The sequence below is a fragment of the Oreochromis aureus genome, linkage group 7 (genome assembly GCF_013358895.1).
Source record: "Oreochromis aureus strain Israel breed Guangdong linkage group 7, ZZ_aureus, whole genome shotgun sequence".
NCBI lineage: Eukaryota > Metazoa > Chordata > Actinopteri > Cichliformes > Cichlidae > Oreochromis > Oreochromis aureus.
Window position 1 is genome coordinate 54,597,787 of NC_052948.1, and position 13,562 is coordinate 54,611,348.

The window sequence follows — 13,562 nt, forward strand, 5'->3', positions numbered from 1 at the left end:
CCATCTCACCCTATTCCTATCATAATCTTCTATACTCAAACCTCTTTCGTGACCATTTTAAACCTCTCCAGTGATCTACCTCTGTGGTCTTCCTGGCAGCTCCATCTTCAAAGTCATTTATCCAATATATCCGCTATTCCTCCTGTACATGTCCAACCATTCCAACCTTCCCTCTCTCCAAACTGCTCAACCTGAGCTGTCTCTCTGATGTACTCATTTGTAATGTTGTCCATCCTGGTCACTACCAGTTAAAATCTTAACATCTTAAATTCTGTCACCTTGACCTCTACCTCGTGTCTTTTTGTAAGTGCTACTGTCTCCAAACCATACATTATAGCAGGCCTCACTACCCTCCTATAAACCTTTTCTTTCTGCCTGACACATCTCCAGCCACTCCATCCTGCCTCCATCCTGTCTTTTTCACTAATATTGTGCACTGTCCGCTACTTTGGATGGTTTAGCCCAGGTATTCAAACTCATTTACCTTCATTATCTCTACTTCCTGTGTGTTCACCTTTCCACCTGTCTAACTCTCATTAACACACACATTCTGTCGTGCTTCTACTGACTTTTAGCCCTCTTCTCTTCCAGTGCAAATCTTGACTTCTCCAGGCTCTCTTCCACCTGTTCTCTCCTCTCACTACAGATCACAATGTTATCCAAACGTCATAATCCATGGAGACTCCTGCCTGACATCATCTGTCAGCCTGTCCATCACCATCGCAAAGGAGAAAGGGCAGAGAGCTGGTCCCTGATGTAATCCCACCCTTACCTTGAACCTCACTTTCTTTATATACAGTGGTGTAAAAAAGTGTAAAAGACTAATTGGCAGTTATTGCAAATGAAGTTGCTGCTGCTAAGGGTGGCCCAAACAGTTATTAAATTAGAGGCAATCACTTTTTTTACACAGGACCATGTAGGTTTGGATTTTCTTTTTCGCCTTAATAATAAACACCTCCATTAACAAACTGTATTTTATGTTTACTTGTGTTATCTTTGTGTAATATTTAAATATGTTTGATGATCTGAAACATTTAAATGTGACAAACATACAAAAGAAATAAGAAATCAGGAAGGGGGCAAACACTTTTTTGCATCACTGTATGTCCTGCACCAGCCTCGCAAACTTCTTTGCCACTTCTTCAGGCATCCTCATAATCTTGTGTCTTTTAGTCATCTCCTTACCTCCACGAGTATGTGATCTGGACCATCTAACCCTTTGCACTCTTCATCCTCTTCATAGTTACCCTCACTTCCTCCTTACTAATCCTCTGCACTGATTCAAGTTGCCTAAGCTGATGCATGAGGCTACCCTCAGTGATAGATGGTGAGGAGAAATGGGTATATTTGCATACTTGTGACTTGGTGCCTGTATGCTCAGGTTTTCCTTAGGGGATAGGAGGGTTTCCTTCTTTCTTGTTTCTTGCACCTTCCAACAGTTCAGTGTGCCTGGCTTCCTTAGAGTCCCTGTATCTGCTGGGGACTCCACTGTTATACTGGAGTACTTCAAAGCTCACATTGGCAACAATAGTGTGACCTAGAGGGGTATAATTGGAAGAAATGGCCTACTCAATGTAACCCAAGGACTGGTCTGTTCTGAACACCTGGTTTGAGTATAATGGTGTCCATTAGTACACTTAACTAACTCTAGTATGCAAGTTCATGATTGATTTCGTAATTGTATTATCAGATCTCTGTCCACATGTCTTGGATACTCAGGTAAAGATAATATCAGAGCAGTCAAGCGATCACTACTTGGTACTGAGTTGGATCAGGTCTCACGGGTGATGAGGCTGATGCTGGACAGGCCTGATGTCCCTAGATGTGTAGTGAAGATGCAGTGGGAGTGTCTGGCAGAGGCCCTGGTCTGTGAGATCTTCTACTCCCACCTCCAGCAGAACTTTTAAAGCATACTAAGTGAGGCTGGAGACACTGAGTCAGAGTGGACCATGGTCCATCCCTCCATTACTGAGATTTTGGAGATGAGAAAAGACGTTCAGATATTTCTGTGTTTTTCTTTCTAAAATAGTTGTGTATAAAATGTCCCATATTTTTAAAGAGACTAATAGGTGCATAATTATAAATGTACTGATGCTGGTGTCCACTTCAAATTATGTCAATAATCATGATTAAGTAATGCTTTAATGAGAAGTATAAAATTCAGGTTTGCAAAATCATTTGGAATTTGTCAGGGTCCTGGGTCTCCTGACCCAGCGTGTTTAGTTCTTCGTGGTTTTTGTATTATTGTACTTGTGAGTTGTTCTGTGGTTTCTAGTTAGATCCCTTGCCCTTCATGTTTCTGTGTCCCCTCGGTTCTGTGTAAGTCTGTGTCTTTGCATGTTTGAGTTTTTTGTTTTCTGTCACTCTGTATTGTGAATTATGTTCTCATGGTTGGTCTTTTGTTACTCTCTCGAGTCTAGTTTCTTGTGTTCCAAGCTTAGTATTTCCCTCTGTGTATTTTGGTTCTTAGACCTCTGCCTTATGGTTTATGTCTCTGTGTTTCTCAGTTGCTGCCTCCACTGTGCCAAGTTCGCGTCTCTGTGTCATATTTCCTGTTTTACTTTGAAGGTCCGTGTCTTATGTGAATGTGTCCTGCTTTGCTTCCTTGTCTCGTCAGTCCTGATTTCTCCCAGCTGTGCCCTCCTTCTGTGTCTCATTCCCCTCGTTACTTCCCAGTGTATTTAAACCCTGTGTTTCTCTGAGTCAGTGTCGCGTCCTCCCTCATGCCGTGTGGATCTCCCTGTGAGTTTAGTGTGTTATTCCCCAGTTTAATTTAGTTTACTTTGTATGCTCGTTTTTCTGCAACCAGCAAATAAAGCTGTGGTTTTGAGTTCATCCCTCAAGTCTGTGAGTCCTGCATTTTGAGTCCTCATCTCCTGCCTGCCACACAGCGTTTCATTACAGAATTGGTCTTAACGCAGCTGTTGTAGAAAGGGATTAATGTTTCCATGGGCCTGAAGAACTTTTCAGTTTAGTCATCAATAACATTTAAGTAATATGACTACAGTAGTCTGTAATGGACTGGAACTATATGCACTTTTCAAGGCTTATTGATTACTTAAAGCACTGCATGCATGCAGCTTTTTATAATTATCACACACACTCTACCACCTGTGCTACACCCATTCCAATGGGATGGGAAGGCATAAGAGCATCTATAAATGTTTAAAAAAATTAAGCAGGGATTATATCTTTGGTATAAAAGAAAAAACAGAGTTGTACTATGTTGTACTATGAGTTGTCATAACTGCTGTGGCATGGGATGCTGAGATGTAGTGATGTTGTCATGACTTCAGTGGGAATTCATTTAAGTTCTGTGAGACAAAACCAAAAATGGTCTTGACTGAGATGATCATCTTTAAGGTCCTTGTAATGCTAGGGTGACATTTACCACTAATTCTCTTCAAAGGGTGAACACTTTCATTGCAGTCTTTCCTCCAGGGCTACCTACAGGCTGAAATGTCACCTATATCTACATATATCAGATATGACATTTGAGGACATTTATACTGCAAAGAGAATGATCACTCTTTGGCTTCACGGCTTTTTCTCTAAGGGGACCCTTAAGAAAAAAATGACAGAAGTACCATCTAGTGTCTACACTACATGATGCCACACAGGCACACATGTTGACAAATGGGCACACACATAGTGCTGTAACCTGCTTATGTTTTTCCTAAAATGTTACAGGTATCGTGAAGTTTAATGAGGTGTATCTTGGAGAAGCAGGACTGGAGGTGTCTGAGTTCCAGGATGGTAGTGGGAGCCCACAAAGTGGAGGAGGAGCTGTTGGAGGTTCCTTTTCTCTGGAGCAATACATCCACAATGCTAGAGAGGCTCTGGGAGTGGATAGTCATTATAGCAGGTAGTGCCACCTTTGATAGATGGCAGTGAATGATTGTTACCAGCACCTTTTAACTCAATGAAGTATTTTCTTTATGCCTCATACTGCTGACATGACTTTATAGCTGACAGTGACAACTTTATTCCATTAAACAGGTTAATGGAGCCTAATGCAGATATTTCATGGTCTCATGAGGATATGTTCAAGCCTTTTCACAAGGCTGATGTTCAAAGTTTTGTGACATGTCTTGAATCCCTGTCTGACTACTAGCACACATACAAAGAACAATTACGTGGTTGACCAGTTGTGTTGAGCTTAACAACTATGGTAAATATGTTATTAATCACTATGGGTGTATTTTCAATGTGTATTTCCTCTGTGTATAGTACATTTTAAATATCTGAAGAAAGGATAGGCTTCCAGGCAGAGTCTAGCAGTATCCAAAAGAAAGACTGTCAGCCCAGAAAACACAGGCATAAAAAAAAAATCATGAAAAACCTCTAATCTGGTCAAAATTGTTTCACTGGTGTGCTAAAATGTGGAACTGTTTGTTAAGATGATTGTTATTAAGTCACCCTATGGTAATGTGGTACATTCATGGTCTACAGAAGATAAATCCCAATTATTTTAGCGATATGACTTTTCTGTCTTTTTATACAAAGAAAAAGTCAGACTGACTTTGGAGACGTTGACTTTTTTTGTTGGCTTACCATGTGTTTGACATTTGAGGCTTAGAGTTAATCAGGCAATCCAAGATTTCCATGAAGTTCTGTACAAACTTTTGGGATAGATTGTAGGTGAACCTTCTCTCATTTAAACAGAAGTGAGCAAAGCATGATAGAGAAGAGGCATGCTTTGTGTCTGTCTTCCTTTCCTCCTGCCAGTTTTCTTTATTCTCAATTATACTGCCCACAACTCTCAGGCATTGGTTGGCATAGCTGGATGAGTTTGTAAGTCACTACCATGTGTTGTGTCAGCAAATGTTCCCCCATACAAACTACATCTCAACTTTCTGTGAAAACCACTGCAGTGGAGTCACTACAGCCAGCAGATTCGCTACTTCTGGGGTGCGTGTGTGCGCGCGTGTGTGCGTGTGTTGATATTGTGGTGATTCTTGCTGTTTATGTGTGGTTTATTATGAGTCCCACTCATCGAAGCATGACAAGTTTTTGCACATACACAGCACAAAAATGTTTTCCAAACCACTAGTAGCACTTTACTGCCCTTTAGCATGTATCCAGATATCAGAAACTGCTATTACCTTCCTGAGTGTGTAAAATCTACAGCCAGAGGATTCCATAAAAAGTTATTTTAATTCCAAGTTATCGCTCTAGCACATACTGCTCCAGTAATTAATCACTACTTATTTCTTCCTTTTGTACATTTTCCTAAGATTGTCAGTTCATCCTCTGTCTGAAACAAACTACTTTCTTCTCTCCCTTTAAGACCGCCCTCTTTTTAAGCCTGCCTTCTTTTGATTGGCTTCTGCTTGTAAACAGAATGTTTGACCATACTTATGCATTTGAGTTGACACTGTTAGAGGTATATGCATGCACCTGGCATTTTGGTTGCAATCTTTAGACAATGCTGTATAATAGAACAACTATGTATCACTGTCTCTATTGCCATTTTGCAGAGTCTGCTCCAGTAGTGAGACAGAGAGTGAAGCTGGAGATCTGTTGGAGCAGCAGTTTGAAGAGCTGAACAAAAAACTCATCTCTGCCACAGACCCTACAGGCTATCTCCACATGGTGTCCAGAAACAACCTCTTCAACAGGTTTGATTCAGAGTTCCTGTAAACTGCCAGAGTATCTTGGCTATATGTCCAGAGGGTGCACAGTCTACTTTAGGTTTAGCTCTGACTTTACTTACTTAACTTCACTGCATAGTGAGTTGGTACTAGTTGCATCTCCTCTACTACATTATTAGCAACAAGTTTTTTTTATTTATCTTACATTGAGAGATTTAGCCAAACTTAAAGCTAACTAGTGGCTAACCAAAAAATGCAGAACAAGAAAAAGCCCAAAGTTCTAATTTTTATTCCAAAACAGATGATAGACTGAAATAGGGAAAATAAAACAGGTAAAGAGCAACCAAGTTCATGAATCATAGCAAAAGGTCATAAACAAGGATCACAAGAAACTGCTAGATCACATGGCTCCAAAGAAAACAGGACAGTCTATCAAGTGTGAACTAACGGACAGGAGGTGTGCATATATACTGGACACAGGCAAGACAAATTTGAATCAAGTCAGTGAAGGTATCCCAGGCGATTACTAAGAAGGGACAACTGACAACGACAGGAAGTGGACCTGACAGAAGTCCAAAATGACCAAGAATAACTCAATAATACAGTATTTAAACAGAAATCCACAAGTATGAAAAGTCCATTTTTCACAACTTTTTTTTCACTACATTTAAACATAACACAAACTAACCAACTTGTTGCTACACAACAAATAATTTAAACATTTAAAACATTTTGAAACATGCAGTGAAAAACATTGAAAGAATATCAACAATAAAAATAATTAAAACAGTAAACATAATTTAAAAATAAAAGTTAAGAAGAAAAAACAAATATAAGCAAAACTGTACTGTGGTCAAAGATAGTGGACAACAATGGCGTAGCTGAGAAATGAATCTAATCGGAAACTAAAAAGATCATCATACTACAAAATATGGGCACAAAATATTGCAGTTGCAGTCATAATACAAAGGTCTCCCTAGGATTAGATAAATTTAACTTGTAAGCAGCTGTATGCGTAAGAACTTGAAGGGAAATAAAAACATTGCAAATATGTTTTTAATAGTTACTTGAATTTGCAAAACTTCTGTTCATTGTGAGAAAAAAGGAAATTGGTGTTTCATAAATGTTAAACTGTAACACATTACTCCAAATCCTGATGAGCAAGTTAGCAAGCTAACATTACCGTTCAGTTAATATCACCAGTGCTGAAGTATAGCTTCGTAGAGCTGCATGACTATAACATCACCATGATTATAGGTTCATAGCTGTTTTCAAACAGGATAAGTATGTGTGGGAGTGTATTACATTTCTTGTGTATTTCTGCCGCTAATAGAAGCTGTCAGAGCATGACGAGTCTGTACAGTACCACAGTATCTCCGGTAAAGGACAGCTTATCTTCTCCCGTCTTCAGACCAAGTAACACTGGCAAACCTCCTCTGCGGGCCCTTTATGACTTGCTCATAGCGCCAATGGAAGGGGTATGTATGTGTGTCTCCAAGGAAAGATTTATATTTCGATTCACAATTTGAATTTGTCTTCTTTATGGTTTTTCACACAAATCTGTGTGTTACGATTGCCCTCCACCTCTCTCTATACAGGGCCTGATGCACAGTAGTGGACCCGTGGGTAGACACAGACAACTTGTGTTAGTTCTGGAAGGAGAATTATACCTAATTCCATTTGCCTTGCTCAAAGGCAGCTCCTCTAATGAGTACCTGTATGAAAGGTTCAGTCTAATTTCTGTACCTTCTTTAGCCAGCCTGGGAGCAACAATAAAGGTAAGTCATGTTGGTACCCTTTGATTTCTGATAATAGATGTAAAGTAACAGATATTGTATTTGTTGAATCAAACAATTCCGACATATGTGTTTATTCAATTAATTATTTAAAAAATTTCTTGGTTATTATAATATCTCTGTATGAAATGTGTTCAAACCGCAGCCTCTTGCTCGACGCAGTGGACACTTATTTTGCCCAGATGGAGGCTCAATGGCTGCAGTGGTCGGTGCACCTCATTTGCCACCGAGTGTCATGGACCGTTGGCTATGGGGGCCCTTACCCTCAGCCCAAGAGGAAGCCCTGTGGCTGGGAGAACAGCTGGGATGTCATCCCCTAACGGGAGCCAATGCCACAAAGGATCGTGTTTTAGCAGCTCTGAGTCAGGCAGAGTGTGTTCACTTTGCCACACATATATCTTGGAAGCTTGCAGCTTTGGTCCTTGCCCCTAGTCAAGAGCATGCTGGAGGAGATGGGGAAGGTGGCCAACCAAAGGAGAAATCGCCCCACAGGACGTCAGTGTCAGGCAAAGCAGCAGATCAGGGTGGAAAAGTGAAGGGTTTGTTTTCAAAGACCAGCCCAGAGAGACTCAGAGGAGCAGATGAAAGGAGTGAGGATGGTGAAAGTGTGTGTGAGGTAGAGAGTATCTGTGATAGTCCACCACTTCAAGATTTCCTTCTTACTGCTGCTGATATACTGGACCTTTGCCTGACTGTCAAACTGGTGGTCCTGAGGTATAACTATTCACATATTTGGTCTTTTACACGGGCTTTTCTTAGCTTTTGACTGTCCCATGTAACTCTTTGACCCTTTGCCACTTCAGGTTGTACCCAGAGTCTGGCAGCAAGGTAACAGCAGATGGAGTGGTGGGGTTGACTCGAGCGTTCTTGGCTGCAGGGGTCCAGTGTGTGTGTGTCTCTTTGTGGCCTGTGCCAGTAGCTGCCTCTAAACTGTTCACACACACCTTCTACACAGCTCTTCACAATGGGACCAAAGCCAGTGCAGCTCTGACTGAAGCCATGAAGACACTGCAGAGCAGCAAGCACTTCTCACACCCCTCCAACTGGGCTGGTTAGCAAAAAATCATTAATGTAAAGTACTAAAGGTTGACTCAGTTGATTTGAGCCATAGCACGCAGACACAAGAGGAGTAGCTGTAAAATATAGTGGAGCATTTATCAGCTAAAAACCAATTTCTTTGAGTTCAAATGAGCTAAAAGGAACCAATTAGTTTGTAAAACTTAGCAATGTCAATGTCTGAGATATGTTAGATGATACATAATATAATAAACGCTATAAACTTAGAAAAAGAATAATTTTCGTGGTCACTGTACCCAATATGGCAAGTCTGTTGGGGTGTTACTGGTCAGCAGTGATATGTGTCTTCAAGCAAGGTATGAGAAAGAGCAAACCATAAACTAGAAGTGGGCGGATCAATCCAATTATCGATAGCATTGATACCAATACTGGTATTGATTTTGGGTCGATACTAGCACAGCAGGATCAACACTTTGTTTCTATTCTTCAAGTTCATTATGTAGCCCACTGGCGATGAAAATTTTACCTTAAACATGTCATGCCTATTTTATTCATAACTTACAGCACATTTAAACAACAGAAGCTAACCCAAAGTGCTTGGAGACGGCTACATTTACATTCCAGAACTCCAAAAACCACAGTTTCAATATGCATGAGAAACTGAAAGATGTGTTTTGTTGTACTTTTTTAGGTTACATGCTGATTGGCAATGATGTAAAGCTGAACAGTCCCATGTCACTGGTTGGCCAAGCCCTGGTAGAGATCCTTCAGTACCCAGAGAGGGCCAGGGATGCCCTCAGAGTGTTGTTACACTTGGTAAGACTTGTCATCAATACCCCTGGAAAATCTTAAATGAGTATGACTTTAATCATTTTAATTAGATATGTGATCTTTATTTTTTGTCAGAGCATCCAAAGATTCACTATTGTAAAGTTCACAAATGTGAATACTGGCTTAACTGCTTTGTTTTTTATAGCAGTCATTTTATGTCATTTAATTAAAGACTGTTGATTGAAAAAAGTTTTTAAAAAGCCATATGAAAACATTATATTGAGTTTAGATAATTCGTACTGAGCTATTATAATGACTTTATGACTTTGCATCAAACAAGTACTGAACAATCAAGAAAGTCATTACATTCAGCGCTAGGTCTGTGTGAACGTGTTAACCTACTTTGACTGCAAATTGCTTTTTGTTCTGCAATGCTTCTTATTTCTACCCTTCTTGATTTTGGGACATCACTTTCCCTCCATCTAAGGAAAAAGAATTCAGATGTCTTAGCAAGACAGACTGGGGAAACTATACTTAGCTCTCATGAAGATCAATAAAAATCTAATACAGTGAATCATGACATTAGTTATCATCATCAGACTTCCATCAGAGCATGTTGCTGAACTTTCAGAGGCATTGCGGTTCCAGCATGCTGGTGTTAGTTGATACCTTAGAGCATTATGGTCACGTCTGGCTCTAAATAGCATGGCAGGGGGTAAAATGCTAACATTAAAGCCTTAAAAATGCAGAATGATGTCAGTGAGTGCTGCCATTGTGGCTACGGTCCTCTTTTATGGAATAAAGTGCTGTATGAGTGTGTGAATGAGGCTTGTAGTAGAGCTTAGACTAGAAAAGTGCTGTATAAATGTCGCTGTATAAATGTCATTCCACAATCCGTGCACAGAGATCTGAGCTATCAATGAGGAATGGTAAAGCTATTTTCTGGTGAATTATGGAATTAAAATGCTTCTTAAGGAAGCACCCATGATTGTGTTCAACACAAAGAAAACATCTTGATTGCAAATCAAATGCATGATTATCAATCAAGATGTTTTCTTTTCATTTTCTTTCAGTTTTGTCCTGTCCAGAAAATGTTAAATTATTTATCAATGGCACCTCAAAACACATTCTCCCACATCTGAACGTTCCAGTCTGATTAAATAACACAGTTTGTGCCCGTTTCTGTCCACAGGTTGAGAAATCTCTACAGCGCATTCAGAGTGGCCAGTGTAACCCAATGTACACATCGCAGCAAAGTGTGGAGAATAAGGTCTGTGTGTTGGTCTTTCCTTCTCCTTCTCTTTAAATGTCAACCTTTGTGTATTCTCTGTTCATGTCCACATGTCTCTTTTGCGCTGGGTAAGGTCGGCGGAGTGCCTGGGTGGCAGGCCCTTCTCTCTGCAGTGGGTTTTCGGTTGGACTTCTCTGGTAGTGGTGCTGGACTCCCTGCAGCAGTTTTTTTTCCTACCTCAGATCCTGGGGATCGACTGCAGCAGTGCAGTACCACTCTACAGTCACTGCTTGGTAACACAGTTTTTCCATTATTCAAAACATCTCCTATATCAGTCATACTGATAAAATTATATTTGTTTAATGTACAGTATCTCACAAAAGTGAGTACAACTCTCACATTTTTGTAAAAAATGTTATATCTTTTCATGGGACAACACTGAAGATATGACACTTTGATACAATGCAAAGTAGTCAGTGTACAGCTTGTACAACAGTGTAAATTTGCTGTCCCCTCTAAATAATTCAACACACAGCCATTATTGCCTTTACATTGTATCAAACTGTCGTATCTTCAATGTTGTCCCATGAAAAGATGTAACAAAATACTTACAAAAATGTGAGGGGTGTACTCACTTTTGCAACATACCCTATATTAGCAAGAGAATAATTCAGATTATATTTTTATTTCAACTTATAGCTCTTTAAAGGCCCAGTTGTAAAACGTTACACTAGGTCATATTAGTTGTTTGTGATCAAGATATGAAAGTGCTATAGAAATTTCTGATTAAGTTTCTGTGCATCCCCAGGTCTTACTCCTCCAGCCTTACAGGCACTCTGTAAGCTGGTCACAGCATCTGAGGCTGGAGAACAGCTCATTCATAAGGTACTATCATGTTGGACAGGTGGTCATGACAGTGGTGGAAGAACTACTCACATCTTTAATGAAGTATAATCCCCCCCAAAAATAAGATCTCCCTCGAACACCTGTTTTTATTCTTGGCCTTTACTAAAGTAACGTTGATAATTGCAAGTTCAAAAAGCTGGGGGATGGTACGTTTGTGTTCCTCAAACTTGGATGCTCTACCAGAGGCCTCGGAGTTTGGGTGTTCTGTTTTAGCTGTACCAGGGGCTGAAGGACAAACTGGCGCAGATACACTCTTCTGAACAGAGACCTCTGATGTTGTGTTTGAATCTGCTGGAGCCAGTCTTCCAGTTTTGGGGTTACAGCTCCTAATGTTTCTATTACCATTGGGACAACTTTGGACTTTACCTTCCACATCTGCTCCAGGTTTTCCTCCTGGCCCTGGTAACTCTCTATTTTCTTGTGGTCCTTCTTCCCAATGTTGCTGTCCACCACTATATCATGTTGGTTGGCCAGTAGCTGCTTGTCTGTCTGGAACTCAAAGTCCGACCATACCCCTATTGTTCTTAACCACCCTTGGTGCTGCCCCCCCATCAGAAAGTGGGGACTTTTAGTCCCTATGCAGCTCAGATGTCCCTGTACACTATTCAAGGCACTGAGTCATAGGCTTTCTTATGGTCAATCCAGGCAGAGCTCCAGTTGGCTTGCCTGATTTTAGAGTCCTGGTGTAAAAACAGCAATTCTGTCATTGCAGGTAGCTAAGCATCATCTAGTTCACTTCCAATGCTTCTTCTATCAGGGTCAGCTCATTATGTCCACACTGCTCACTCATTCCCACTGAACTGCAGCCTCTCAGTCTCTAGCTTTGATAGTAACTGTGTTCTACTGATGTTGCACCATTGATTGATGCCCTGAGCTATTAGGTGCTTCTTAGTCAGTGAGGCTGTTGTATTTCTATTCATCCATAGTTCCCACATGCATTGCATATATACAGAGAGAGAGAGAGATTTCCAGTTTTTTGCAGCACTGTAGGGAGGTAAAATATACTGAATATGGTTAGTAATCTAGTTCATTTGCACCACTGCTTTCTGCTAACACACTCAACACTGCATGCATTGTTGTTTCCAAACCCTAGCATGCATCTCGTCAGCACGGTCATTAGATATTCTGCACACTCGTCTTTTAACCACTCCTAACTAAAACAGATTGCCTGTATAGCTAGTTGGTAAAGTGCTTTGCTCTAATTTTTCATTTTGCAGTCATTGGTTTGGTTTCATCACTCTTTGCTTGCTGTAGCCCTCCATAAATACTATATGGGTATCATCAAGAATTGTCTGCATAAGCACATCATCATTTATGCATGGCTGAGAATACAGTAATTCAAACACAACAATTACACAAAAAGAAATCACTAAAGTTCTGTTTCTTCTTCTGTCATACACACCTCACAAAGGCAGTTAAAAGCGTGGCAGGAATGGTAAGTGTTTCATGATGAAACTTCTGGCTTGAGTTCAAAAGTATAACACTCGTCAAAGTAGGCACAAACACATTCAGACACTAAGTTGCTGCACATGTTTTATTTGAATATTCTTTGTGAAGTGGGTGCTTTATCTGTCCTTGTTTATTGAGAATTTTTGATTTACAGTGGAGTATTTTTATTTAATACAATCCTTATATGTTCTCGAATGTGAGGTAATAAATAAATTCAAAACTGAAAAAGTGTAAACACTCATCCAGTGCTCCAGTCATTATATCTTCTTTCCTCTCCATAGCTTCACCAAGTGTTGGTTCAGTTGCAGTCAGGCGACAAAGAGCAAGACTTTCCACTGGCTCCCATTCAAGTGTCAATTAGTGTGCAGCTCTGGAGGCTGCCAGGCTGCCACGAGTTCCTGGCTGCACTGGGTGAGTCATCCTTAAAAGAAACTTAGTTTCACATTTTTTTTTATACCTCCTTGTCAGTGATCTACTGCATCACCCATGTCAGTTGTAAGTAAAGCAAATGTCAGTTTTTGCTCTGCTCCAAAAACTAGCACAGAGCAAAAAATTATATTATTATATTCAGAACATATTGAAACACATGTATATGCATTGGGCTTCTGATTAGGGTTCTTTTATAGTGTTGCTTCTTGGTTTACATTGTAAATACTTTTGTTTATCCTTTACCATCTGTCTTTGATGCTTATGTGTTATGAAACAGCTTTTGTCAGGCAGGAAAAGGACCCAAAGTGCAGACTCCGGAAACAGACGTGAAGTCAAGAAACAGCTTTAATGCTGAACTCAAAGTAACAA

General features: G+C 40.2%; 1 protein-coding gene across 3 annotated transcripts in view; it reads left to right on the forward strand.

Annotated features, from left to right (window-relative positions):
* Positions 1–13,562, forward strand: part of ttc28 (tetratricopeptide repeat domain 28) — a 131,844-nt gene that overhangs the window by 113,154 nt on the left and 5,128 nt on the right. For 2 of the 3 annotated variants that reach the window (XM_039614981.1, XM_039614984.1), the window contains 11 exons: positions 3,691–3,865; positions 5,481–5,621; positions 6,928–7,072; positions 7,193–7,372; positions 7,536–8,104; positions 8,194–8,441; positions 9,099–9,223; positions 10,371–10,448; positions 10,543–10,702; positions 11,218–11,294; positions 13,046–13,175. In XM_039614981.1, coding sequence (XP_039470915.1) covers positions 3,691–3,865; positions 5,481–5,621; positions 6,928–7,072; positions 7,193–7,372; positions 7,536–8,104; positions 8,194–8,441; positions 9,099–9,223; positions 10,371–10,448; positions 10,543–10,702; positions 11,218–11,294; positions 13,046–13,175 — 2,028 coding nt within the window. The remainder of the gene's footprint in view (positions 1–3,690; positions 3,866–5,480; positions 5,622–6,927; positions 7,073–7,192; positions 7,373–7,535; positions 8,105–8,193; positions 8,442–9,098; positions 9,224–10,370; positions 10,449–10,542; positions 10,703–11,217; positions 11,295–13,045; positions 13,176–13,562) is intronic. The other variant, XM_039614982.1, reaches the window with a different exon arrangement.